The 25,855-nt window shown below is 28.0% G+C and overlaps 8 protein-coding genes and 1 long non-coding RNA gene across 16 annotated transcripts; 6 read left to right on the forward strand and 3 right to left on the reverse strand.

The window, feature by feature from the left end:
• Positions 1-291: 291 nt before the first annotated feature.
• Positions 292-1,416, forward strand: LOC126928962 (28S ribosomal protein S18b, mitochondrial). The gene is made up of 5 exons (XM_050744921.1): positions 292-489; positions 552-687; positions 756-853; positions 927-1,057; positions 1,143-1,416. The coding sequence occupies exons 1-5, from the start codon at positions 424-426 to the stop codon at positions 1,267-1,269; spliced, it is 558 nt and encodes a 185-aa protein (XP_050600878.1). The 5' UTR covers positions 292-423; the 3' UTR covers positions 1,270-1,416.
• LOC126928932 (pyridine nucleotide-disulfide oxidoreductase domain-containing protein 1) lies at positions 1,329-5,196 on the forward strand. Its single transcript, XM_050744848.1, has 2 exons — positions 1,329-2,800; positions 5,078-5,196. The coding sequence occupies exon 1, from the start codon at positions 1,329-1,331 to the stop codon at positions 2,760-2,762; it is 1,434 nt and encodes a 477-aa protein (XP_050600805.1). The 3' UTR covers positions 2,763-2,800; positions 5,078-5,196.
• On the reverse strand, positions 2,872-14,613 carry LOC126928909 (kinesin-like protein KIF14). Of its 2 annotated transcripts, XM_050744782.1 has the most exons (12): positions 14,222-14,613; positions 13,593-14,144; positions 12,962-13,508; positions 12,650-12,877; positions 12,440-12,568; positions 6,217-6,377; positions 5,778-5,978; positions 5,293-5,565; positions 4,726-4,798; positions 4,487-4,656; positions 3,940-4,402; positions 2,872-3,867 (listed from the first exon to the last, which is right to left on the reverse strand). In XM_050744782.1, exons 1-12 carry the CDS (start codon positions 14,326-14,328, stop codon positions 3,148-3,150), a joined length of 3,624 nt encoding a protein of 1,207 aa, XP_050600739.1. In that variant the 5' UTR covers positions 14,329-14,613; the 3' UTR covers positions 2,872-3,147. The 2 variants fall into 2 exon arrangements, with proteins under 2 accessions (XP_050600739.1, XP_050600740.1); XM_050744783.1 differs by lacking the exon at positions 5,293-5,565.
• Positions 5,361-6,231, forward strand: LOC126928980 (uncharacterized). The gene is made up of 2 exons (XR_007717022.1): positions 5,361-5,503; positions 5,785-6,231. It is a non-coding gene; the product is annotated as an uncharacterized LOC126928980 (long non-coding RNA).
• On the forward strand, positions 7,751-12,410 carry LOC126928968 (uncharacterized). The gene is made up of 2 exons (XM_050744929.1): positions 7,751-8,907; positions 11,206-12,410. The coding sequence occupies exons 1-2, from the start codon at positions 8,805-8,807 to the stop codon at positions 11,493-11,495; spliced, it is 393 nt and encodes a 130-aa protein (XP_050600886.1). The 5' UTR covers positions 7,751-8,804; the 3' UTR covers positions 11,496-12,410.
• Positions 14,614-14,710: 97 nt separating the features above from the next.
• LOC126928940 (protein catecholamines up) lies at positions 14,711-16,683 on the forward strand. Of its 2 annotated transcripts, none has more exons than XM_050744866.1 (3): positions 14,711-15,894; positions 15,971-16,052; positions 16,124-16,683. In XM_050744866.1, exons 1-3 carry the CDS (start codon positions 14,929-14,931, stop codon positions 16,297-16,299), a joined length of 1,224 nt encoding a protein of 407 aa, XP_050600823.1. In that variant the 5' UTR covers positions 14,711-14,928; the 3' UTR covers positions 16,300-16,683. The 2 variants fall into 2 exon arrangements, with proteins under 2 accessions (XP_050600823.1, XP_050600824.1); XM_050744867.1 differs by having other exon boundaries at positions 14,712-15,894; positions 15,971-16,046.
• LOC126928948 (tetratricopeptide repeat protein 19 homolog, mitochondrial) lies at positions 16,646-18,607 on the reverse strand. Its single transcript, XM_050744886.1, has 4 exons — positions 18,307-18,607; positions 17,930-18,192; positions 17,522-17,829; positions 16,646-17,459 (listed from the first exon to the last, which is right to left on the reverse strand). Exons 1-4 carry the CDS (start codon positions 18,604-18,606, stop codon positions 17,263-17,265), a joined length of 1,068 nt encoding a protein of 355 aa, XP_050600843.1. The 5' UTR covers position 18,607; the 3' UTR covers positions 16,646-17,262.
• Positions 18,608-18,950: 343 nt separating this feature from the next.
• On the forward strand, positions 18,951-24,578 carry LOC126928933 (transmembrane protein 268). 6 transcript variants are annotated; one of them, XM_050744852.1, is made up of 7 exons: positions 18,951-19,090; positions 19,786-20,378; positions 20,505-20,885; positions 21,038-21,205; positions 22,476-22,671; positions 23,998-24,081; positions 24,306-24,446. In XM_050744852.1, the coding sequence occupies exons 2-6, from the start codon at positions 19,791-19,793 to the stop codon at positions 24,054-24,056; spliced, it is 1,392 nt and encodes a 463-aa protein (XP_050600809.1). In that variant the 5' UTR covers positions 18,951-19,090; positions 19,786-19,790; the 3' UTR covers positions 24,057-24,081; positions 24,306-24,446. The 6 variants fall into 6 exon arrangements, with proteins under 6 accessions (XP_050600809.1, XP_050600806.1, XP_050600808.1 ...); XM_050744849.1 differs by lacking the exon at positions 23,998-24,081 and having other exon boundaries at positions 24,306-24,578; XM_050744851.1 differs by having other exon boundaries at positions 23,998-24,342.
• Positions 24,579-25,046: 468 nt separating this feature from the next.
• LOC126928969 (UPF0449 protein C19orf25-like) lies at positions 25,047-25,668 on the reverse strand. Its single transcript, XM_050744930.1, has 2 exons — positions 25,525-25,668; positions 25,047-25,339 (listed from the first exon to the last, which is right to left on the reverse strand). The coding sequence occupies exons 1-2, from the start codon at positions 25,643-25,645 to the stop codon at positions 25,134-25,136; spliced, it is 327 nt and encodes a 108-aa protein (XP_050600887.1). The 5' UTR covers positions 25,646-25,668; the 3' UTR covers positions 25,047-25,133.
• Between the last annotated feature and the right edge of the window lie 187 nt (positions 25,669-25,855).

Below are 25,855 nucleotides of genomic sequence, written 5' to 3' on the forward strand. Positions count from 1 at the left end.
TTGACTAATTCAAAAATTAGTCAAATTAGCATTTTCTATAAACAAATTTTGATAATAAATAAGAAGTACTACACATATAGATTATAAATCTCTTTCGAAATAACAAAATTATTTTTACGTTTATATTAAATTTATATAATTTAATCTTTTGAAATATTTCGTCACTACTAGCAACTGATATCAAACTATTTTAAATATTGTAAAGAAACTGAGATGAAGAAGGATAAGAATATGTAATATAAATTTATTATAATATAAATTTAATAGATTTGTAAGTATTTAAGTAACTGTTATGTTTTGTGTTTGAGCGTTTTCAAGTTGAAGAATTCCGGTCGTATATACGAACGTGCATCATACGCCATATCATATAGTTCAGCGATATATTTTATAATATAACTGGAAAATTAGCTTAAAATAAAAATTATGCCATTAATATTGAATAAATTGCAATTTGCTGCATCTCTTTTACGAAGTAATTTTACTCCTAAAGTAAGGATCACAAAGAGATAATCATTGTTAAAGGTCATTTAATGTTTTAAACGATTTTTTAGGTTATACCCGTGAAATTCATACATCATACATTTATAAAATATGATAAAGATATTAATGATGAAGCAGTTCCTATTTCAAAAGATAGAAGTAAAGTTATTCCTGTAGAAATAAGCATGAAATATCTAAAAAGTAGTGGTACGTAATTACGTAACATTAGTTTTGTTTCAGTATGACTTTAACCACATTTATAATTTCTTGTTTAGCTTATAAGAAAACTTACGGAGAGTATCCTGTTTGGAAATATTATAGAAGAAATTTCAAAGCTCAAATACCTCCCCAAAAAACACGAAAGACTTGCATTGTATGTATTTTTAAGAAATAAATAAAAAACTTCTATTATTTTATTTCTTGAAATAATTCTACAAATTTTTTAGAGAGGTGGTGTAATTTCTACTGGTAGCCCATGTCCCATATGTAGGGATGAATATCTAATTCTTGATTACCGCAATATTGATTTGTTAAAACAATTTATTTCTGAACATAGTGGAGAAATTTTAAGTTACAGGTAAGTTTAACTTCTTCTAAATTAGAAGTAAGTATAGCAAGAGAATATCTATATAATTATATTGTTCATTTTGCTTTATTTACAGTTATACTGGTTTATGTCAAAAGGCTTATAAAGATCTATGTGTAGCAATAATGAAAGCGAAAGAATATGGTTTACTTCCATATGATGTTCCCTTTAGATATTATGAGTACTCAGAATGGAAAAATTAATGTATTAATCTTTAACTTGTAATTATAAGAATTTGCATTTAAAAAATAAAACAAGTAAAATGGATAAAGAAGAAATAAACTGTACGTTTGCAATAGTAGGTGGAGGTATAGCAGGAGTATCCTGTGCTAAAAGTATAGCCTTTCTTGTTCCGGAGGAAAAAATCATCCTAATTACAGCAAGTCCCTTAATAAAAGCAGTTACAAATATAGTTCCACTTAGTAAAACATTAATGCAGTTTGATATTGAAGAAAAGGACACAGCAGTTTTGATGGAAGCACATGATTCATTAAAAGTTATTAATGATTTTGTAATACAAATAGATAGCTTAAATAAACAAGTGCAAACTAGAAATGGAAGAATTATAAACTATAAAATGTTATGTCTTTGTAATGGTGCTAGACCAAAACTGATAGAAGAACATAATAATTTTATACTAGGGATAAGAGATACAGAATCAGTTCTACAATTTTCTCAAAAAATAAAAAATTCAAGAAGAATTGTAATAGTTGGAAATGGAGGTATTGCTACTGAACTTGTGAATGAAGTAGATGGTGTTGAAATGATATGGGTAATTAAAGATAAACATATTTCTGCAACATTTGTTGATCCTGGGGCTGCAGAATTTTTTATGGACAAGGTATACAAAACTGATCCATATACAAATACTAATGCTAGTTCATTTACTAAAAGAATGAGGTACACTGTCACTAATACATCAGTTGTAACAGGTGGACCAGCTCTAGGTCCAGATTGGCATAATAATTTTGATGTAAAAGGTGCTTTCCTTAAATCTGCAAAAGTACAAATAGAATATGAATGTGAGATCATTAAAATTCTTAATAAATCAGAACAAAAGGAAGTTGATCCCATGGAAGAATGGTCCATATATGTTGAATTAACAAATGGAAAAGTTATTGGCTGTGACTTTGTTGTATCAGCAACAGGTGTAATACCAAATTCTGATATAGTAGGTTTGGAGGATATAAAAAAAAGTGAAGATGGGGGGCTGCTGGTAGATTGGAAATTGGAAACTTCAAAACAGGATATATATGCCGCTGGAGATGTGTGTAGTGCAGGATGGGAATTAGCAAAACATTGGTTTCAAATGAGGCTGTGGACCCAAGCACATCAAATGGGACGGTATGCGGCAAAATCAATGGTTTCTAAATTAAAAAATGAAGAATTTTTGCAAGATTTCTGTTTTGAACTTTTCACCCACGTAACTAAGTTTTTTGGTTACAAAGTAGTTTTACTTGGTTTGTATAATGGACAAAAGTTGGATAACAATTATGAGATATTGTTACGAATGACCAAGGGAACAGAATACATAAAACTTATCCTAGAAAATGGTAAAATGCAAGGAGCAGTATTAATTGGAGACACTGATTTAGAAGAAATGTGCGAAAACTTAATACTTAATCAATTGGATTTAAGTATTTATGGAGAAGATTTACTAAATCCTGATATTGATATCGAAGATTATTTTGATTAACCATATCTAGGAATTCAACTTTACAACAAATTTATGTGGTATATTTCACTAACTTAATATTAACAAAATATACTTTACCTAGAAAATGCTTGCTTAAATTTTGTTTGAGTAATATTATTATAATTTTACAGATCGTATAAAAATTTAATTAATAATTACATATTCATATTGTAATATTTTGTATAGATGTATGTATATAAATATTACGTAACGCCTTATGAGTAATAAGAAATAAAATGGTACAGTTACATATAAATGTAGCTAAATATATTTTTTGTTCTAATTAACATCTTTAAAGTATATTATTAATATACGCTTTAAGTCTCTCTATAAATAGTTATCTTATTTAATTACGTTAAATATTATGTAATGATGTTAATTTTCATTAGGTTAATTCTTGTTGTAATTTATCATTAAATCTAACACTTTTCTTATCAAAACCGTTAATACTATTGTGTAAAGTAGATTTTGTCGGAGAAACAGATCTTATATTGTAATTTTTAGAAACTGCCAAATTTGTGTCAGAATCTTCAATTACACTATTATTGAAACTCTGCATAGGAGTTACATTTTCATTGGAATATTTATTTATATCTTCTATTTCTAAAATTTCACGTAAACTACAAATGATACTTTGCACATTATCAAGTGATTCCGCAACTGACTGAATTCCACCATTTCTACTACATAATTTACGTAAAGTTCTTGTAGCGAGTTCCATTTGAACAAGACACGTATTTATGGTTTCTTGATCTTTGGAAACATCAAACGTTTGGTTAATTAATGTACTTCCAAGTATGGACGTATCGAATGAGAGTTGTTGTAGACTTTCGTTTAAATGCTTTTTTACTGGTGTTATGTTTATTGAAATTCGGCTATTATTTAGGGAGTCCTCAAAAGTTTCTGTATTTTCATAGGGTTCCCAAGTTTCTTCTGATGTACACAGCTCCTGTATTGAATCTTCTATATCATAGTCTCGCAAACGATGAACCCAATCTAAAAAACGCATTGGCTGCCAGAATGTCTCTCTCATGCTATCTCTATTACGTATACGAATTACTAGTTTCAGACTCTTATTAACAATTATTTGTTGTTGATCAAACTCCTAAAAATGTAACGAATAAACTTATGGAAAAGATATATCTTTTTAACTATTATCTATGCAATAAATACTTACATAATTAAGACCAACTTCTCTACACCGTTCGGTAGCTTCTTTTACCAATATTTGCATTTCATGTAAGCTAATACCACCGTCACTTATTGCTTCTGCGCTAGCTTTCATTTTGAGAGCGAATTCGGCATCTGCTGCCCTTTCATTTAAAATGCTTTCGAGTTCTTGTAAGAAATTAGATTTATATGGCGCGACGCTAACTTTTTTTTGATCTATTTGTATTTGTTTTAATCTATTATTTGTCTCAACTTCGTTTTCAAGCAATTCTTTTTCCAATTCTAATTCTTTCTTCTTTTGATGAATTTGTTCCAATGCGAGTTTCTGCTCTTGAACCGTGGAACCAAGAATTTCGATTTTACGTTCGTACGATAATTTTTGCGATCCCAATTGCATTTCAACTTCTCGTTTAGCATTTTCTAATTCTTTTATTGCTTTCTGTTTACTTTCTTCTAACTCTGCCCTTAATCTATTGAATCAAAAGTAACATAACGTTAAATACCTTTTAGTCACACACATTTATTGAATAAAAAGAGCTATTAAAAATTCGTACTTTTCTTCTTGTACTTTTAGAATTTCTTGATGAGCAAATTCATAGTCTACAGTCTGCGCTGAAATTTGTATATTGCTATGTTCATCATAAGGACTTGAGACTTTAAAATAATGATTGCCGCCAATTACTAATCGATCACCATGTTTTAAAATAACTTTGCCAGTTACCACCTATGATATGATAAATAATTTAATAATGATAAAAATAGAATAAGATCATAAACGTAAAATATGTTATACCTGTCCATTCACGAACGTATCTCCTTCCATTTCTGATGATAATATAAGTTTCCCATTACTGTTTTCAATAGTACTGTTGAACGCATAAAAAATCGATAACCATTAAAATTATCTATCTAAAATAATTTATTAAAATTGGCGCATATATAAATAATTTCAATTATATTTGACATATCTTTCCATCAAACGTAAATGATTAGCATTTCATGCTCATAAACACGATGAAAATATATTTGGAATCGTTTCGGGATCATTATACTATACAGTGACAACTAAATAATGAAATACTGCCATGCAAATTTTTTTAACTAAACAGATTAATTACAATATTATTTTGTATGACGTTAAATAGATCGTGAGGAAAGCCCGTGAAAAATATGCACTCTTGAGAGGCAGATAGGAAAAGGAAGCAAAACCAAAGTAAAATAGTTTCCTCCAACATAATTCATAAGCGTCAAGCTGAAAAACGAGCACAGGAGGGAAAAAGAGGAACAAAAGTGAAAAACAGAAATAAGACCAACAACCGCATCCTTTCAAGTCATCGAACCAACCAATCCAATAACTAACCAGTGTAAAGGCCTAACCAGTGGTCCATCCAACATGATATCCAAATGTTCGGAAAAGTTCTGACAACCTGAATTTTTTCCGATACGAACAAGTCCTGGAGGAATGAGATACAAGAGTGTACCAGATAACATAGGATCGGCCGCGAGATTTATGAGACAAGGTTGCTTATCTTTCTCACGAAAATCGAGTTCAATAGCGATACCACAACGACGTAAGTACTTTATTTCAGAATTTTTCTTTTCCTCGGTATCCCGCAATTTCATTTGCCAAGTCCTGCAATTACATGTAGCTAAATATTCAAATCTTCAATTGGTAAACATCCTCCGATCTGTTTCCGGAGCAATGTGACGAAACATTTATTATAGGAAATACATTATATTAATAATGATTATAGATAATTACTCACTAAAACAATTTGATTGTTTCGAATTGTTGTAATTAATGCTCTAAAATAACTATAACAGCTTACGTTGATATTAACTTACATTTCAGTAATCGCAAGTTGTTCTTCAGTCTTCTTTAGCTGGTGCCTTAATTTATCAATTTCTTGTTGTTTCTGCTTAATTTCATCGTTATTTTGGTTAACCGGTGGGACAGAATCGAGAAGACGACGTGGAAGAATACCAAGTTGCTTTTCGTATCCTTCACGTACACCGCGCAATCGCAATACTTCCGCTTTCAATTCCCTAAGAGAGAGATCACAATTATATTTAAAATTAAAAGCTTTAGGTTAGACTTGTTGCAAACTGGAAAAACTGTATCGATAATATTTAATGATATTCTTTTGTTTATCTGTTCCGAAGTGGAAGACTTCTTTTATACACGAACTTTCGATTTATTATATTTATATTGGGAGAAAATCTGTTATATTTTATTGAATGTAATAATGAATTATTAATTGTCCATTCATAAAGAATATATTACCGAATTAATTTCTCATGTGGATCTTCATTGATTCGAACACGATTAACAATGGCTCGAGCTTGACAAGCATATCGGAGTGTTGCAAGCGTCTCTTCTACGTGTATATTAGCTGGTGATACTGTTGCGAGCATTGCTGTTCTTGAATTTCCTCCGAGGCTTTCCTATGTTTAAAAAAGCATAGAAGTTTAAAAAATATGTTGACAAAAGGAAACCTAACAGTCTCTAATAAATATAAGGAAACGCAGAAACTCTGAAAAAGACAAGTTGGAATGTACATAGAAAACAAAATGAAGTCATTGAACTGCATAAGACTTAATTAAACGAGTGTAAAATCTCAGTTGTATTGATTCGTCGTAATTAAATTGTAGAGCTAAAGAAGTGACATTGTTAGCTTTGCACGTCGTGTTTCACTCGTTTCATCTAACTTAATCTCGATTCTTTTGCGCATAAATAATCATTATCAGTATTCTGCATGATAAGACAACACACGCTCGGTTAAGAGATAGATTGCGATTTAATCTTTCCTAAGTAATACTTACACTGTTATCGATCACACCTTGACGTTTATGTTTCTCAATGTTATCCTGATATAATTAATAAACGATAAGACATCAGATAGAACATCAAATTCCTCAATGGTACGTATACACAAGGGTGTCCTAAGTCATCATTCAATGATTCAACAGTGAAAAAACTTTTATACACCTTTATCTTCAACATTTTTTATATTTAATGACATCTATTTAATTATTATCTATCTATTATTATCTATTTAATTATTTAATTTTTAGATTTTATTTCAAGGCTTTATTCATTGTCGATAAAACTTATTGCAGTAACATGCATCGTTAATTAATCAACGATGTTGGACAAAACCGAATAATTTAAAGAATTTGTTAGAGTACTATTTTTCATACGCCATCATTATCAATTTAAGCACTTGAATCCCACTTGAACTACATTTGAACAAAATTCTCTAATCAAAATACGATCAAAATATAATTATCAGTTTATAATTATGGTAAAACAAATGTATCTATACATAAAATATCTATATGTCACAATCCTTTTTTTACGTTATTCATTTCATTTTATTCTTAAGATAACAAAAAAATTAATATCTTCTAACTGCGTATCTTTCTTGAAGGTTTGATACAGCAAAAACTTTTTATTGCACCTTATTCAATGTTATCAGTAAATGAGACTTTATTTCTGTTCATAGTTGCTATTATTTGAAAAATAACTCACAATATACGATTGTTTGGTAGAGAAATAATACCTACATATTACCAATGTATATATTCGTTTCACTTAATTACATAATAAATCTCGCTATAAAACACATTCTATCCAACAATTATTGGATCATATTTGCTATTTTGAAAACATCAATGTTTTTATAGGTGATAACTATTTAAATAATCTTGTTTTCACTATAAAATAAAATTTTACGTAAAATATACTTCAATATCCCCCCTTTTCTAATCGCTAAATGCTTGATAATAAACGAGCAAATTGTATTATTATACGAACTTGCATTTATAACATGAAAGATATGCTTATAATACAGGATAATAATTATCGGAAAAACAGTTCTTTACGCTTTCAACAAGATTCTGGAGATTAGTAAGCATTTACGACGTACTGCGTTTTATGGTGAGGCACAAAATAAACATTAGCTAATATTATCGTTATACAATTCTCGACAAGTACATGGTAAGCGTGAGGTATTATTGAAGTGTTAATGACGATTCCTAATAATAGCCTTCAAAAATACAATTGCAACGTTGTTTCTTATCTCTTATAAAATCCTAAAAGCCAAGTATATGTACATATATAATGCACGATTAAAAAAACGGCGTAGAGAATTGAAACTAGAGAGAAACTTATTTAACGGCCATGCAATACCTTGACCACCACAAGAAATAGACCGTGTTAAAGTTGTACAAGATCAGATTAAGAAATTCGTGAGACAATGTTATAGATGAATAAGCGCGGGAAATGCGTTCAACAATTGTAAAATCCACAAGAAATTCGCAAAGGTGATTGGAGGAAAAGGAGGGGCAAAGCGCTGAGTTGAAGGGCGCGCGGTAACAACGGAGAGGAGAGGACAGGAGAAACAAGATCCGATGGAGAGGGAATAACCGACTCATAAACATTGCATGCTCAGCGTCAGTACTTCTTTAGTTCAAAGTAAAACACCACAGCAATTCGAGCACAACGTTGTCTTGTTTTTTAGCGGTCGCAGCTTTTTCCTCTCTTTCTTCTTCTTGAGTAATATGTAATAACACGAATTCGATAGTCTATCAATAAGTTGTTTTCAACTGGTGAAAGAAAGAAAACCGGAAACAACGATACCTAGCAAATTTTACTGGTAGAACGAGTTTTAGCTGCGTTTTAGAAAATCAGTGCAAACTCATGTCAGCGGATTTCATTATAAACTGAAAGAATAGAAAAAAGAGCGGATTAAGACATACGTCAAGAGTTGGTCGAAAGTATCAAGAAGGAAGGAAGATATACACGGAAATTTCTACGAAGAGAATAAATTCGGAATCTAATTATTCTCGAAGACACCTTGAGTTAGAACGATGGATTTAGTCTATGTTCCCGAAATCTTGACCTACGGTTTTTTTAGAGCTCCTCAGTATCGGGACTACGAGCAGCCGTGGAATAAAGATTATTTTAATTGTGGTACGTCTCAATCATATGAAAATGAATCACTTTTTATATACTCACATATGACAACTTTCTTACTAAAGAGAAAATAAGGGAAGAAGAGATAATATTGAGGATCTATGATGATCAGTTTATTATCGTTCTTCCTGGATTTCTTTAGACAGATACTATAATTAAATTTTCATTAATTAACATCACGATAAATATCATTTCGTTATTTACTATACATAATTTCATTTATTCTAATTTCACGCGATCATCATATCAAATACTATCATTAGTATTTGCTATTATTGTTTTCCACGGTTCTCAGTATTTGAATAATCCAACTCGAAAAATTAATATTATTTGCTGACATCTCGTGCATGGAGCTTTCCCTTTATGTCCTTATTCATATGATATCATACTACATCAATGATTAATGTTTATGTACGTTGACGTTTTTATTGTTTACTTCCCGTATTTAAAAACTTCGAAATATGCGACAAAAATACAACCTGTCTTTACTAATGACTGTCTTTACTATGAGTATTTTGAAAGTATTTAATTTAACTCTCGATTTCGAACTATTAATCCGTAAAATGTACGTGCATTCATCTATCAAACATACCGGATCATCCTGATCTGTGATATGTTTCAACAAATGCTTATTTTCCTTCTTAGAGTAAAATAAAGATTTCAACAGAAATGATCAAAACATAAATCAATTAAACAATTCAATAATAACAAATAATCGATTGCATAAAATCGTTACGATTCATCTATCAAATGATTATTCGGTGTTCTAATTAATATGATAATAAGGAATTTCAAGATTCAATTGAGAAAAATGATTTATATATTTTTAATCGATGCCGGTGCATACGTGAAAGATAACTCTTAGATATTTCTGCGCAACGTAGTTGCCCCTCCCTTTGCGTTATCATTGTGAGGAATTGGTTGCCTGAAGGCAGTCCTCCGCATTATTTATCATATATTAGGCTTTGAAACTATCATTATCGCAATTCGAAAAACGTCATATTACGCACAACGTAAAATAGTGAGAATAGTACAAAAGAATTAGCATCATCGGAAAAGCTTCGTATTCTATTTCATTGCGTGAATTGTCTTCTTAATGAAATTTTGGAAATGCATATAAATTACATATTTCTGAAAATTATACATGTGTGTAGAATCAAAAGAAGAACGCAACATCAAAACAAGTTAAATCGTAAACACGAAAAACATGTTTACATCGTTACGATAACAAATACGGTGAAGGTTGTAACATAATATGCTAGATCAATTCCATTGTAATAGATATAATAATAGTGTTATAGTTATCATACTTGCGATTACTTATACTTTGCCACGGCTTGTTATTGAATAAAATAATCTAATATATATATATATATTTATATATGCATGCAGGTAAAAAGATACATAGTTCTAAAAATATCTTACGAAACCAGCATGACACATTAACGAGAATAAACAGAGATGAACGATCCTTTTATTCTATTTGCAATAACAGATTCTGCATTTGTATGTGCAGGAATGCTTCGTGTTGTGTGTAGAAAAACTCTCGATTATTCACGTATTTTTAGATTAAAACTTTATGCAATTGATTTACGAAATGCTATGATGAACTTACCGGAAAGGACATCTATTTTGATATAAATTCAATCTATCAATTTTTCTAAAAATCCATCAATGCAATGAAAAAATATCAGAATCAATAATAGAATTCGAATAGGACTAGGAAGATATATGATGATTCTGCATTACTTTTATCTTATCAAGGTATCTTTTTTATTGCCCGTACAAAATATTACGATCTTGGTTATCAAATTTTTATCTATCGGTTCTTTTATCTTCAATAATTATTTTTCGTCACTGTTACACTTTACTAACATAATTTTCGTCATAATAGTTTTCTTTGAACACATGAGTTTCATGCGATACGTGTAACGCATCACGTTACTTCATTCACGGGAGACAATTATAACATATCTTTCGGGTTGAGAATGACTCAAGAACCACGAGTTAGGTCAGCAGATTGGCTACGTGCAACAACGCATGGAGCTACCTTTCAAAAAATTGTTGAATCTTGGCCAGGATTAACAACAAAAAAATATTTTGAGGTGAAAAGGCCATTGATTATAGAAGTTGACAAAAAGTTGACAAAAGAAACCTTAGTTTCAAATAAAAAAAGATGTTGCGTATTTAACAAATATTTTATTTTTCCCGAAATAATAAAATTTAAAATGAAATAATAATAGAAAATAAAGTGATAAAAATAGAATACAATGGAAAAAGAAAATTATCTTTCAGGTAAGTCAACACAAGTTCATTCTCAACGATTGCCACAACAACACCATGAACAAAAAGCACTTTCGAAAGAAAATTGTTACTTGTGCCGGGAGAACAAGAGAAGAAGTCTCGCAGCTTATATACGAGAAAAGTCGCGAAGGAATTCTTGCCAACAAATTCACGAAGAAGAAGAAGAACATGACTGCACAGACACTAAAGAAGGAATCATGAAAACTGATAAGAAAACGTCAAAGAAAGTTTTAGAAAATAACGGATGTATAAAAATGAATAACATAACAAAAAACAAATAGAAATAGAATGTTTACTTATTCATGTTTCAGCATTTTAATATGGTTTCCAGAAATTGATACCGAAACAGACGTACCTCGTATATAAGGAATGCAGAATTACTGTACCAAACTTCTATGATACGTGTATTATATTATGATGTGATGATTTGAAATGTTATTTACCTTTCAATACTTTTTTCATAGAACGAAAAATTTTAAGTTTATATTTGTATTTGTAACAATTTTATATGTTCAAAACCTGTATAATGAATAATTTATGTTATTTTATATCTCTTCTGTTATTTGATATAATGCATAATTTATTGATTTTTTTAAATAATATTAAAAAGAACATTTTCTACATATTCATGAAATTAGTAGTTTAGGTATTATTTTAAATGATACATATATTGAAACATTTTATGCAAATATCGCAAAAAATCATCAATCAAGTACATAATATATGTATATCCTAACAATTTTTTATAATGTGTTATTCTGTACATGAGTAACACAAGGTTATGAAGCAACTGATAATATTATCTGTCTTTTTTTTTTTCTAAAATCTAGCATAACCAATAATTGCATTTACAATTAATATGAACTGCATTAAACTATAAATTGACATATATTTATATTATTCTAGAAATGCTTTAATATTTAAAAAAAGTAAATTAACTAGATATTCAATGAAGAATTGAATAATTTATAAGACTGAATATGTACATAAAGTTATATAAAAAAATACATCTTCAAAAATAAAGTAAACCTATCTTAAGTTTTCTGTATATTGTATAAGAAAAGAAATCATATACATAAGTAATGATTCATTAATCATTAAAGCCATAAAAGCCATAACAGCCTTAATGACTGTTACAACAAAGAACTTTGTCATTGAAGATTCAATAAAAAAAAAAATTATTTACTTATGTCAAATCTTGTGTCAGTGACTTAATAACACTTACCTTTAGCAGCCATGTAAGAACAGATTCACGATATGGAACAAAACCTCGTTTACGATTACTTGTGTTTTCAGCCAAGGATGCGATTACTTTTCCCAATGTAAGCAATGATTTATTAATAGACACTCCTTCCTTTGGAGTACAATTAATTTTATTATTATATGAATAAAATTGCCAGACTATAATCAAGTAATTAAATGTAATATGACATACCTTCAATCTGTCACCGCTTGCACAAGTTTGACTCAGTCTTTCACTACCCGCTAAATCTACTAAATTAATTTTACTACGTCGACTAGCATCCGCAGATTCATTACTTAATTGATTATTTTTTTGGGTTTGTGTTAATATGATACTAAATATACTATGAGATCGTGAACTCTTTTCATTCATTCCAGTTGCTGCTGTAGCTCGTTGTGAATTGCCTACCTTGAGCCAAGTCTAAGAGAAATATATTTATAACAATTTAATAATCAATAAATAATCTTACAATAGACGCAGTTACAACTTATATTATAAACATACCTGCAAATCTTTGTAATTTTGCACACAATGTTGACTTAAATCAACAATATATGGTCCAAATACAGGATGTTCTCTTACTTTAAGAGGAGCCCTTTTTACTCCACTGTTAACATTTGTTAAAAGATCGTGTATTTTTTCATTATAAATTTCAAAATAACTAATCTCTACTGTAGTTTTAGTATTCATATTTACGGATACCGTCGTAAATATTTCTTGACAAAATCTTGGAATAATACCAATTGCTTCATCATGTGATATTGTATTATTTTGTGCAGATTCTTGACCCATCATGCTATAACTTTTACCAGACCCTGTTTGTCCATAAGCAAATAAACAAACATTATACCCTTCAAAAGCATTTTGTACTAGTGGTAAAACCATATTTTTAAATACAATTTCCTGATTACAATAACTAGGTTCTGATGCATCTATTTGTGATATAAAGCAATGGTCATATGTGAAAGTATGTTGAACAGATTCACAAGTAACAATAATATTTTGACCATTTACTTGTACGACTGATGTAACTTTTGAATCATTTAGTTCTCTGAAATAATAAAGAATAGAAAAAAATATTAAACCATAGTATTACCTAAAGAAAAGCTCTTGGTATAAGAATTTAATAACTTACTTTGTATTCAAAGGTCTAACACGTATACCTACAGTCAGATTACTATTTTCTCCTTCACATACAGTTTGATCTTCAATACCAATATCGTTTGATTTACCACATGGTGTTTCAACTTGAACAACATTAAAACAGTCAGGAGTAGCTTGTGATAAAATGTTGTCACTAAAATAACGTTTTACAGGTGTTTTATTTGAAGGCAAGATATTTATTTTTGAATTGCTTGTAGTAGTATGAATTTTATATTGTTTGGGAGTACAAGAATGCATGGTTGAAGTCTTTTCATTCAGTGAAGTTGTAGACACTGTTTTCGTAGAAGTTTTATACTTTGAATCAGATGTTGCATATTCAGGAAATAAAACTTGTTTTCTTTGAAATGTATTTATAGATTTTGAGTGAGACAGATTTATAGTATAAGGTATATTTGTTGATTTCAAATTTTCAGTATCATTGTCAAGTAATATTTTACGCTTTTCAAGTTTTAAACATTTATTTTCAGTAACATTTTGGACTCCTCTTTGAGGTGTATCAAGTATATCAGAGCATGTTCCTTCCCTACAAAATAATAAAAAAATTTAATATATAATAGCTTTTAATTTTTTTTCTAATTTACTAACATAAAAAAACCTCACTTCTCATTTAAAGAGTTTATATTCTCCTTATTGAAATTAATAGGCGAACTTGAAAAAATGGCATCACAAAATCCATGTCCCATAGATTTTAAAGTATTATGTGACATGATGGTGGAATTTCTTTAACTAAACACCATCAGTACGATAAGATTTGCTTTCCTCTCAACTAACCTCCTCAAATTCTGTTCTTTGACAGTTCACATGAACTATTTGGGAGGATATTCACCAGTTCGTCACAGTTTAGATCCTTTGTAACGAATTTTTTCGTAATAACAATATAAAAATGACATAAACTTTAAAAATTATATTATGCTTAATGTTTCAATACTAACACCGATTGTTTATACATTAATAACAAACTTTGGGTTTAAAACTGATTGATTTATTAATATTTTAGTTAAAATATAATATCTTAACTATTTTTGTAACCATCTTTTGAATTTTGAATTTATAAACTACCAGAATAGCCAATATTAACAAATCAATGCTGCCAACGTTAATCTGTTATTTTTTTAAAAGAACAAAAGTGATAAAGCATCAACATCTGACGTGGCCGCAATCATGACACAATTATTTAATTCTGTTTAACACCATAACTACAATATCAAAATTGTTACACTTCTACACTTCTGCACGGATGTTAAGATTACACCAACAACGATACGTAAACCGGTTGTGTTTTAACAAGTCTGTGCAAAATTATAGAAATGATCACGACGGTACAGGATAACCAACGAAGAAGCCATGCGAATAAATGGATTTCACGAATAGCACTTGGGACGTTTTTATTACTTATACTTCTAAACTTGCCGACTCTTTGTCAAGCTCATTACCATGACGAGTCACCAAGTTTTAAGTATTCCAAGGAAGCTAATGAAATGTACTTAGAAAAACAACATTCTATATATCATAATGAAATTATACATCAACATAAACATGAAGATGATAACTATGACCATCAGCAGAAATCAGTTTTGTCTGACAGGACTTACAACGAAGTGATTTTCAGAGCTACTGCATCTACCTTAATTATATCAGCAGCACCCTTCCTTATTTTGTTCTTTGTACCTCTAGATAATACTAAAGAAAGTGAACCACTGTTAAAGATATTATTAAGTTTTGCATCTGGTGGTTTATTAGGAGATGCATTTTTACATTTAATTCCTCATGCTTTGGTTCCTCATACACATCTGTCTTCCGAAGAAGTACATTCGCATTCACATTCTCACAACCAAGGTGATGAAGAATCAGAACATGGACATGATATGTCTGTTGGTTTAAGTGTATTATTAGGTATCATTATGTTTTTAATTGTTGAAAAAGCGGTGAGAATTATTAAAACAGACCATGGTCACATACATGTACATAATGTCACAGAAAACCTGCCAAAAAAAAATAAAAATGATAAGAAATTACAGAAAGGTTCTGATAAATCTGATGTAGACTTTAAAGAAAAAGTAGACAATTCTGAGAATGAAATAAAAATTGCTGGTTATTTAAATTTAGTTGCCGATTTTTTACACAATTTCACAGATGGTCTTGCTATTGGAGCTAGCTATTTAGCTGGTAAAAATATTGGCTATATTACCACATTTACAATTTTGTTACATGAGGTACCTCATGAAATAGGAGACTTTGCTATTTTAATACAAAGTGGTTATAGTAAAAGAAAAGTAAGATTTAAAAAAAGATGAAGTTGGCAGAATAAATTGTTATGATAAGAATTATATAATGTGACTTTGATTTTAGGCCATGATGCTTCAACTTACAACTGCTATAGGTGCTTTATTAGGAACTTATGTATCGTTACTTGCAGAAGGCATGGGTAAGAGTAAGTTGCAATACATCAATTAAATTCAAATAAATGTTATATTTATCTTAAAATTTAATTAAATATTTTAGGTGATCTTGCAACTATGTGGATTCTTCCATTCACAGCTGGTGGATTTATTTATATAGCTACTGTTTCTGTAATACCAGAACTTTTAATAGATACTAATTTTAGGCAATCTGTAAAAGAAATTATTGCGCTTCTCTTAGGTGTATATATGATGGTACTTATAGCAGAGTATGAATAGTTTTATATAAAATTTTTTTAACAACATATTCTGATCACTTAATAAGAGTTCATTTAACTGCTATAATAAGAATTCAAAATTAGAGTTTATATTTTTACAACATTCTAATTGTATTGTTTAATGAATGCTAGTGAGTATTCTAATATGTTGTATAACATGAATACCAGTGAAAACAATACTGTATAATTATCATAAATATTAGCATTATGGAAAAAAATTGGTACATTTTAGGTATCATTCACGTCACAAATAAAAATAGGAAGATCGTAAAAAGACGCGTTATTAAAATATACTGAAACACTGAAATAATTTATTACTAGTTTCATAAGAAATAATAAACATACAATCACCCGTTACACATTCAATATATTTTTCTCAAACGTATTACATGTTTATTTCTATAAACCATTTTATGTTTAATTATTGGCAACGATGTTTTTTACGAAAATTGTGTTAGAACTTCATTTATATTGTGAAAGGATATATTTTTTACACGTTACATTTATTTATTTTTTTATAGATATTGCTTATACATATATAGACATGTAACTACTGTAAATGAAAATAAACATTGTATGTTTTCTATATGTATACATAAAAACATATTCTCTATATAATTACAAGAATCATAATTTCAATTTCAATTAAAATATTATACATTTTTCTGTAGTTATATCAGTTTTTGTATATTACAAAAAGAATTTTCTAATTTTATCTAAACACAATGTAAAAATTCATAAAATTATATGCAAATTTGTTTTGTTAGAGTCAATAATCTTTATATATGATATAGAACTATCTTTCTTTCCACCAATTAATTTTTAAATAAAACGTGGATATATAACTAATATATTATAAATATGTATAATATGTTTAATAATTTTTCACTGTATACATTTTCAATTTCAATATACCTATAAGTTAAACAAGTTAAAGTACTGCAATTTAATATTTACATTTATATTACAATATTAAACTTTCTATTTGTTCAAGACATTTTTTAGCTTCTACTACAGTTTCATTGTCATTTCTAGCTTTCGCTAAATCTTCTCCCTTACTACAATTTTTTTTTGCTTCTTCATAAAGTCCTTTTGAAATAAATGCATGTCCTAAGTTGACATGAATGAAACCTAATTCAACCATATCTGGTAACTTGTTCCCTAAAAATATAATAATCTAATTTGGAGCAATTCAAATATAATAATATTTGTATTGATATTACCTATTTCTGCAGCTTTAGATAAATATTTAATAGTTTCATCATATTTTTGTAGTATATAACAGACACTTGCTAAGTTATTTAATAGAATAACAGTTTGCTCATTTTCTTCACCATTTATTTTTATGGATATATCATAAGCTTTAGTAAAGTATTCAAGAGCATTATTATACTGCGATTGTGAGAAAAGCATAGATGCATATTTTTCTAAATTTAAGCCTAACAATTGTAATACATCTAGATTTTCACTGTCTTTAGCTAAATGATTTTGTAAATGTTGTAAACAAAATTTGTAACCATTGTCTGCTTTTCTATATTAACAGAATAAAATATTTTATTGTTTTAAATTATTAGATATTGTATTTTATACAAATTTTAAAAATAGATGAAATTTGTTACATGATTGCTTACTGTTTATCTCCTATTTTATCATATGTATCAGCAATCTTAAGACTAATATGAATAATTGCTAAATCATCCTGTGGAACTCCCTTAGCTATTAGTCTCTGTAAAACTGATTTAAATAGCTTTTCTGCTTTTTTATAGTCATTTGTATCATATGCCAGATTTGCCATTACATCATACACATAAGTTATACCATCATAATGTTGCAAAGTTTGTGCTTGGCGCAAAGCAATATGTAGCATTTGCTCTGCTTTTAGAAATTCTTCTTTCTATAAAGTTTGAGAATTATTGCTAAAACTATATTAAAATAAGAAGTTTGCATTTAATATAATAATGCAACATCGTTAACACTTTTATGATAATATAAGAATATTATGCCTAACCTGAATTAATAAAATTGATCGTTTAATTGTCATTGTTAATTCCTCAACATCATCTTTTTCTTCTTTAGGAAAAAATAAATTAAATAAAAAGCTACCTGATAGAATAAAATGTTTAGTTTGTGGCAAATTTTTCCTTTGTTTAATACTATAACATTTCTTCATCTTATTAATTTGTTGCGAATATATCATAAATGTACTATTTTTTTTATTCAATAGACAGGAATTTACAATATAATAGTTAGACCTTGTAAATACTTGAAAATATTTGAATGTATTCATCATTATCTTTTGACAATACATTATATCGAACTGTGATTGTTTTAATATAATTTTGTGATGATGAATTATATATACTTTTCATTACATAATTTTTTGGTAACTATATACATCTACACATACATGGATGAAAACAAATTCTAATAATGTTTGTGAAAAACAATTGCTTTAAGCGAATACTCTGTTCTCAATTCTTCGTATATACACACGTGTATCCAAATTTGTAAGTTATAAAGTAGTAATAACTGTAACAAGTGAATTGGAAATCAATTTAAATTAATATACATTATGTGTATAAGTAGATGCAAACTCTCTGGTAGATGTATGAGATGTGTCACGTGTATGAAACTATACCTAAAACGTAGTATGTAATTTTACAAAACAGCGCACATTATTATGTTAATTAATATGTATAATTATTTACTTATGTTCTACTAAGTATTCAGAAACGATATAGAAATGAAGATATATGCACATTTATGACAAATTATTGTATATATAATTATATGTAAGTACGATATTGTACAATATCGTTATAGTATTCTTCGCCCCACCCTTGTTTTTCGTATAGCAATGCTGCACACCTTGATTTCGTGTATTACGTACCTTTTCACCTTACGGATATGAGATAGGTCATATCACAACAGGTAAGAAAGTTTCAGTTGTATCATTTTTTTATATACAAACATAGCAAACATGAAGTATATATATATCTATATATGATATTATCTCCGTTAACTTCATGATAAGGATTGCATATAAATATTTCTCGAAGTTTGGTTCCCATGCATATTCGTACTTTATATGTGGTATCATATTTTTTATTTCATTGAAACTTTATTATCATGTTGATATAGGTATTACTTAACATGATGACTTATCTTTTTTTATTCTAGAGGACCTTATATATATTTCCAGTTCATGTTTATGTTGCAAATTACATGTCCATGGACACTCCCTATTTTTTTTTTTAAATCACTGTTTAATAACATTTATCATCATATTTAGCATATTTTGCAAATATATATATATTTTAATGTATTTTAATATAAAAATTAGTTTAATGTAATTTATTTGAATTGTTTAAATTGTTTAAATAAATACATTCTATAAATTAATAAAATATGAAATATTGATATTTAATATTTTTGAACATTAATTACATATATATATGATTTGCTCTATTTTTTATTATTTCCTCAGTGAAAATGAGCTCACAAGATACAACTGACCATGTGTCAGCAGTTAATTCACCTAACATATCTTCAAGAACAAAAAATTGGGTCCAATTTGAAGATGAAGCACCTGTTAAAGATAATAACAGTTTAGAAGATAAAACTAAAACAAATGCACCAGCTGTAATAAAGCCAGAATCAGTAACAGTAAACGTTGAGAAAATTGGAAAATCTGTTGATAATTCAGATAATCAACAATCAAAAAATCATGAATATAGAGGTGCTGTGATATCAACTGAATCCGTCCAAATTAATTTAGATAGGTCAGGTTTAAGTCGTTCTATTACATCTGAAAGTCCAGATCTGAATTTACCATCTGATGTAAGAGTTTCTGATCCTAAGAGTGCTTCTCTGAAGACCATTGATCTCCGAGATGTATCTAATGGCAGAAGTACTACTAATAATATTATAAGTACACCTATTGGGAACATTAGACAAGGTTTTGCTAATGGGGATACTATAGTTACTCTTCTACCAGTTAATACTAGATGGCCATGGATTACTCCAGCTAAATTTCGTCCAGAATTAGTACCAGAAGAATTAATGGCTCAAGGTTTAACGGTAATTGTTTAATTATATTTTATTTCCTTTACACTGTTTTATAAAAATCAATAATTTTATTTTATATTTTTTTGTGTGTAAAGTTATGTATATTTATGTATAAGCTAATGTATTAAATTTTTACAGCTTACAGTAGAAGATTACGTACATATAATGGAGTTGCTTGTGAATGATGTACGTTTCAATATGTACAATGTGTGCTACAAGAGAATTCTTGTGCTTTGGATATTTACTGCATTTATTGTATTACTTGGCTTATTGTTTTCTGGAGTAACTGGTCTTACTTTATTTGGGCTTGGCGTCATGTGGCTAGTCCTCAATGCTGCTGCAATATTTTTTTGCATGTTCATCAAGATAAAATTAAACCACAATCTTGAGAAATGTATGGGTCAAGTGAACAAACATTTACTTCGGCATAAAATATTGCTTGGATTGGATGATAGAGGAAAAATTTCATGTCACAAAGTCAATCTTTGCTTTATATACTTTGATACTACAGATTGCATCGTAAGTGTTACTAAATATATTTAATTTATACTATGTACGTTGTTATATGTATTATTTTTAATTAAAATTAACAATTTTGTTAAAAAATTGCTTATATTTTGTTACATGTCATTTATATAATATATTCAAGAACTTATTTTATTTTACAATAGAAAAAATTACAAGAAGTTATAGAACGTGAAGAACGCGAAGGAAGAGTAATTGGCGAAGATGGAAATTCCGAAATGCGACGAAAAAGAGAATTGCAACAGCGAATGGATATAGATAACAGTGATATTGTAATACAAGGCAATACAACCACCAGAATTTCTCGCAAGCAGGTATGTTATTTTTATTTTAAGTACTTGTACGATATAAGTTGAATTTATATTCACTTGTTTAACACATATTTTCTATAGTATATATGATGTTTTTGTAAAGCATATTTTACAAAAATGAACGGTATTTTCCTCGATTTTATAATCATTCTTACAATATTTTATGTTTTTATAAAATAAACTAAAAAATATATCAGGGTAAAAGCGAACAAGTATTCTGCCGCTATGTACAACGTTGGGCAAAGGATTATTTACGTCGCCGATTGGATTGGACAGTAGACGAAGAAGGTGGAAATCCTTCTTCACCTCGTCACTTAGCATCGGCTTTATGTCCGTGTCAATATATAGAAGAATGGTTACGCAATAAACCTCATGTTCAAGGCAGAGATTTCTGTCCTAGCTGGAGTAGTTTTCTTAAAGATAGAGGCATTTAAAGCAGAACTGTTTCATAGATATAAAAATTAAAAACAGTATTGTTCAAAACAATTTTGATAGATTTAATAATTTTTACTTTGAACTTATTGAAATTAATTTTAATATCACCATTACAATGGTTTTTTGCAAGACATCTACATTAAATAAAAGATATTTTAAAAGTCAAAGAATTAAAATAGATCTATAGCTATATTAAAGTGCAATAGCTATATTAAAAATAGACAAATCAAAATTTATATTGATGAATGACAACTAGAAAAACTAATTTATACAAAATATGAAAACTACTTATAATTATGTACTTAACTATACAAGATTTTTACTTGTAACAATATTAATTACAATTAAGTTTACATATGATATTAATAAGTGAAACATTTTTCTAGAATTATTTTTTGGTGATTTGGATTTTTAATGATATATTTGGTATTATTTTTCTTAATTATATCTTTTGTTGACTAATATGATATTAAATATGATATTACTATTAAATTTCATATTTGTATAAAACTTGTATAATTACACGTATATGTGTATGTACTACAAGTTTTATTTTTAGTGTTTTATATAATTGTACATAGTATATAAATTAAAATAATTCAGAATTACAAGCTTAATATACATGTATGTAGGAAATATTTCTGTAAAATGGTAAATGGTAAAAATTTTCTTAATATATAGTACAATCTGGGATGCATTTATGTTTGATAATGTTACCACTTATGCATAACAGATTTTTGAATTTCATCGGCTGACTATTGATGTTTAAGAAACGGATTTACATTATTACTATTATTTTGGCTCTAGGTTTCTGAATGATGATGGTATGTGTTGACAGGAACGGGCGGAGTTGCTGTTGCTGAGGTATGCATCTCGATGGGCACATCACTTTGTGCGCCGCAGACTTGATCTGGTTATAGACTCACAGGAACGTAATAGAGACATCGCGGGTTTATCTGTTCCACCACGACATTGTGTCTCCGCCCGTTGTCCTTGTCAATTTATTGAGGACCATCTTAAGTACAAGCCTAGAGGCAAGTTAATATTTCGTTCGTTTTTTTTGATGCCGAACTTTGGTGGAAAATAGCTACAATCAGTCATTTCATAATTATAATGTAATCATAATTCGAGGTAGTTAAATCTACTTTTTACACATATGAGAAGCTTATATTTCATTATGTAAAGAAACAGCAAATTGAAATTAATTAATATTATATAATTAACCGACATAGGTAGTTACTATCACTAGTAACTATTAGATATATACACAAAACTACATATTCTATAATATTATGTTATTTCTTCTAATGATATGAGATTACAAAAAAATTTTTGTTTCAGATATTTATATTATATTCTTGTCTAATCTGGCAATACGTTAAAAATATGCTAATTTATATAATCAGAATTCATATATTTTATATATGATATCAAATTTTCTAAGCTCATTTGTTTCATTTTGCTTTATTTTTAATTAATCCAAATAACATTCACCATTTTACAAAATACAGTGACACATTATGTTAAGCACAAAAAAGTGATAAAAGAGATAGATTGTTAACACTTAAAAAAAGGAAAGCTATAACCATTCCATTATTGTTACATTATTCTCTACAAATCAAATTATTTTAAAATTCTAAAGACATTTAACATGCTTTTATAATTATAATGGATTTTATAGAGAAATTATATATATATATATATATTATATATGTGATGCTATATAATTTTCCCATAGCAATATTGGGAAGCTTGTACTACATAAATTATATGTGATTAAGAGGAATTTGAATATCATAAAACTGAATATCATTTGACTTGTAAAAAAAAAGTTCCAGTATTCATTTAAGTTAACACAATTTATTCAATTGTAGAAATGATATTAAAGCAGCTTAAAGCAATTTGTCATAATTGCGAATAATTGATTATTATAAATGTTGTAAAAAAAATACAACAATGAACTTATATATCTCTGAATTCCGTCCTAATTGAACATATCGACGCATTATGTAAAAAATATAATTAATATATTGTATACTTTTATATTCTGTTTAAAAAATACTTAATACCTATAAATGAATAGAGTTGTTCTACTTTTATATAAAACAAATGTAAAGCACTTTTATATATATATTATTGTTACAGATGTTATAAATAAAAATAAACACATAATATATATGTTTTTTTTGGTGGAGGTACAGTTGTAAAAAACCTTTTCATGAAAGTAAATTGACTACTTTGTGTAAGTTGTTTATCTAGCCTTAAATATCTAGATATACCTTATGTGTATAAATATTTTCCTAAAACATATGTATTTGTCACTAATCACTGACTAATCCAGGGATGTTACTTGCATGCAGCTGGACAAAAGGCAATACATTTTGATATTTCATTTCAACCACATTTTGTGAGCACATGAAAATCATTCATTAAATAGCATAACTGTAAGTACTGTTAAATCTAAATTCTATCATATATGCTTAAACATGATACAGGTAATTGCTTTATATGTCGTTTATACATATAATTACATTATAATCATAAACATACCATAACACAAAATAGGAAATGTCTTTTTCAAATACATATTTAATTTTTTCAACTACGTAATATTTTCATATTTTTAACAAAAGATATTAATTTAAAATTTTGTGCATGATTTTTTCAGGATATCCACCTGGCTTTACATGGTGTGCTTATCTTAATGACCCATTAGTTAAGTATGATATTACAGCAAGTATCCCTAATTAACAATATTAATGATCGAATGAATGCACAACAGTATTTATTAAAAGATTTGTAAAGATAATCATATTAATATCCATTATTCTACTATCTGACTTTTTTACTATATTTGAGTATAAGCACAACGAAGTTCATATCATGGATATAATAGAAAATCCAGATATATAATAAAGAAAAACAAAATACATTTAAAAAATTGAAATTAATTTATTATTTCATATTCTGAAGTACATGTTCAAATATTTACAAAGTATAAATATCATAAACTTAAATAAAGTTTAATTAATGATATTTACTATTGTAACAGTAGTGCCTATGAACTGTCTATAACTATTATAATGGTTTATATCATGTAGAATATGTAAAGATTTATAATTAAGATTAATTTAAGAAAAGTCACAATTAATTATATGTATCAAATTATTCAAATATATATTTTACAAATATATATATATATATATATATACTTATAATATATATATATATATATATATATATTATGTATAATATTTATTTTTATAAAAAGTTAAGGGGTATTAATATATTATATAAAAATATCTACATGCACATGTATAAATTAAAATATAAATATATGTATTATGATAAGTATTATTTTGCATAATTAGCTAATTTTTAGTACATGACATTAATAATTAAAACAATATGAAATTGATAATGATTATATATTTACATTTTTTTCATATGAAGGATTAATCAGTTGATTTCAGTAGAATTTATAAATATAAAAAATTTATGTTATTAATGCAGCTTGTGCTTGTTTTTTAATATTGTCTGCAAGTTTTCTTATTTCTTCGTTATCAGCTTTCAGCTGTTGTTCTCTTTCTGCAAGGGTAGTTTCCAAATATTTTAACTGTTGTTTTATACTTAAATACATCTTTACCTTCTGATAGGTATCAGAAGTATTTGTGTTTATTGAATGTTCTTCAAAAGTTTTATCTGGGAACAAAATTTTTATTTTCGTATAGATCAATATTAATAAATAATGACACAGAATTATTATAAGAAGTAAACATATATAATTAAACAAACAATGAAGTTATGGCTTGAAACATTCTTATTTATTATATACATTAATATTCTTATTACAGTTATTTATAGTAAAGTAATGAAGTAAATAATACCTTTATTAATTATTTTAAATGCTATGTCATCTATAGGAGCATTATTAAGATCTTCTAATATATGTTCAGAATCCGGAATATGAGGTCTTGGTGGTAAATTGTTCTTTTTATTACTAAACATATTTAATTTGATGATGTATTCGTTCTACTTCTCTCTTCTTGCGATCGTTGTAGGTACACACAGGTACACATAATCACTTAAGTTTATTAACATTAATATCATACGAGCTTAGCATAAGCAAATCTGTGTCAGAAAGATCAATAGAGAGGTAGATATTTCGTCTGTCTCAAGTGTGATTCCTTCCCTCTTCCCCTGTGCTGGAATTTTTTC

The sequence above is a fragment of the Bombus affinis genome, chromosome 2 (assembly GCF_024516045.1).
Source record: "Bombus affinis isolate iyBomAffi1 chromosome 2, iyBomAffi1.2, whole genome shotgun sequence".
Classification (NCBI taxonomy): Eukaryota; Metazoa; Arthropoda; class Insecta; order Hymenoptera; family Apidae; genus Bombus; species Bombus affinis.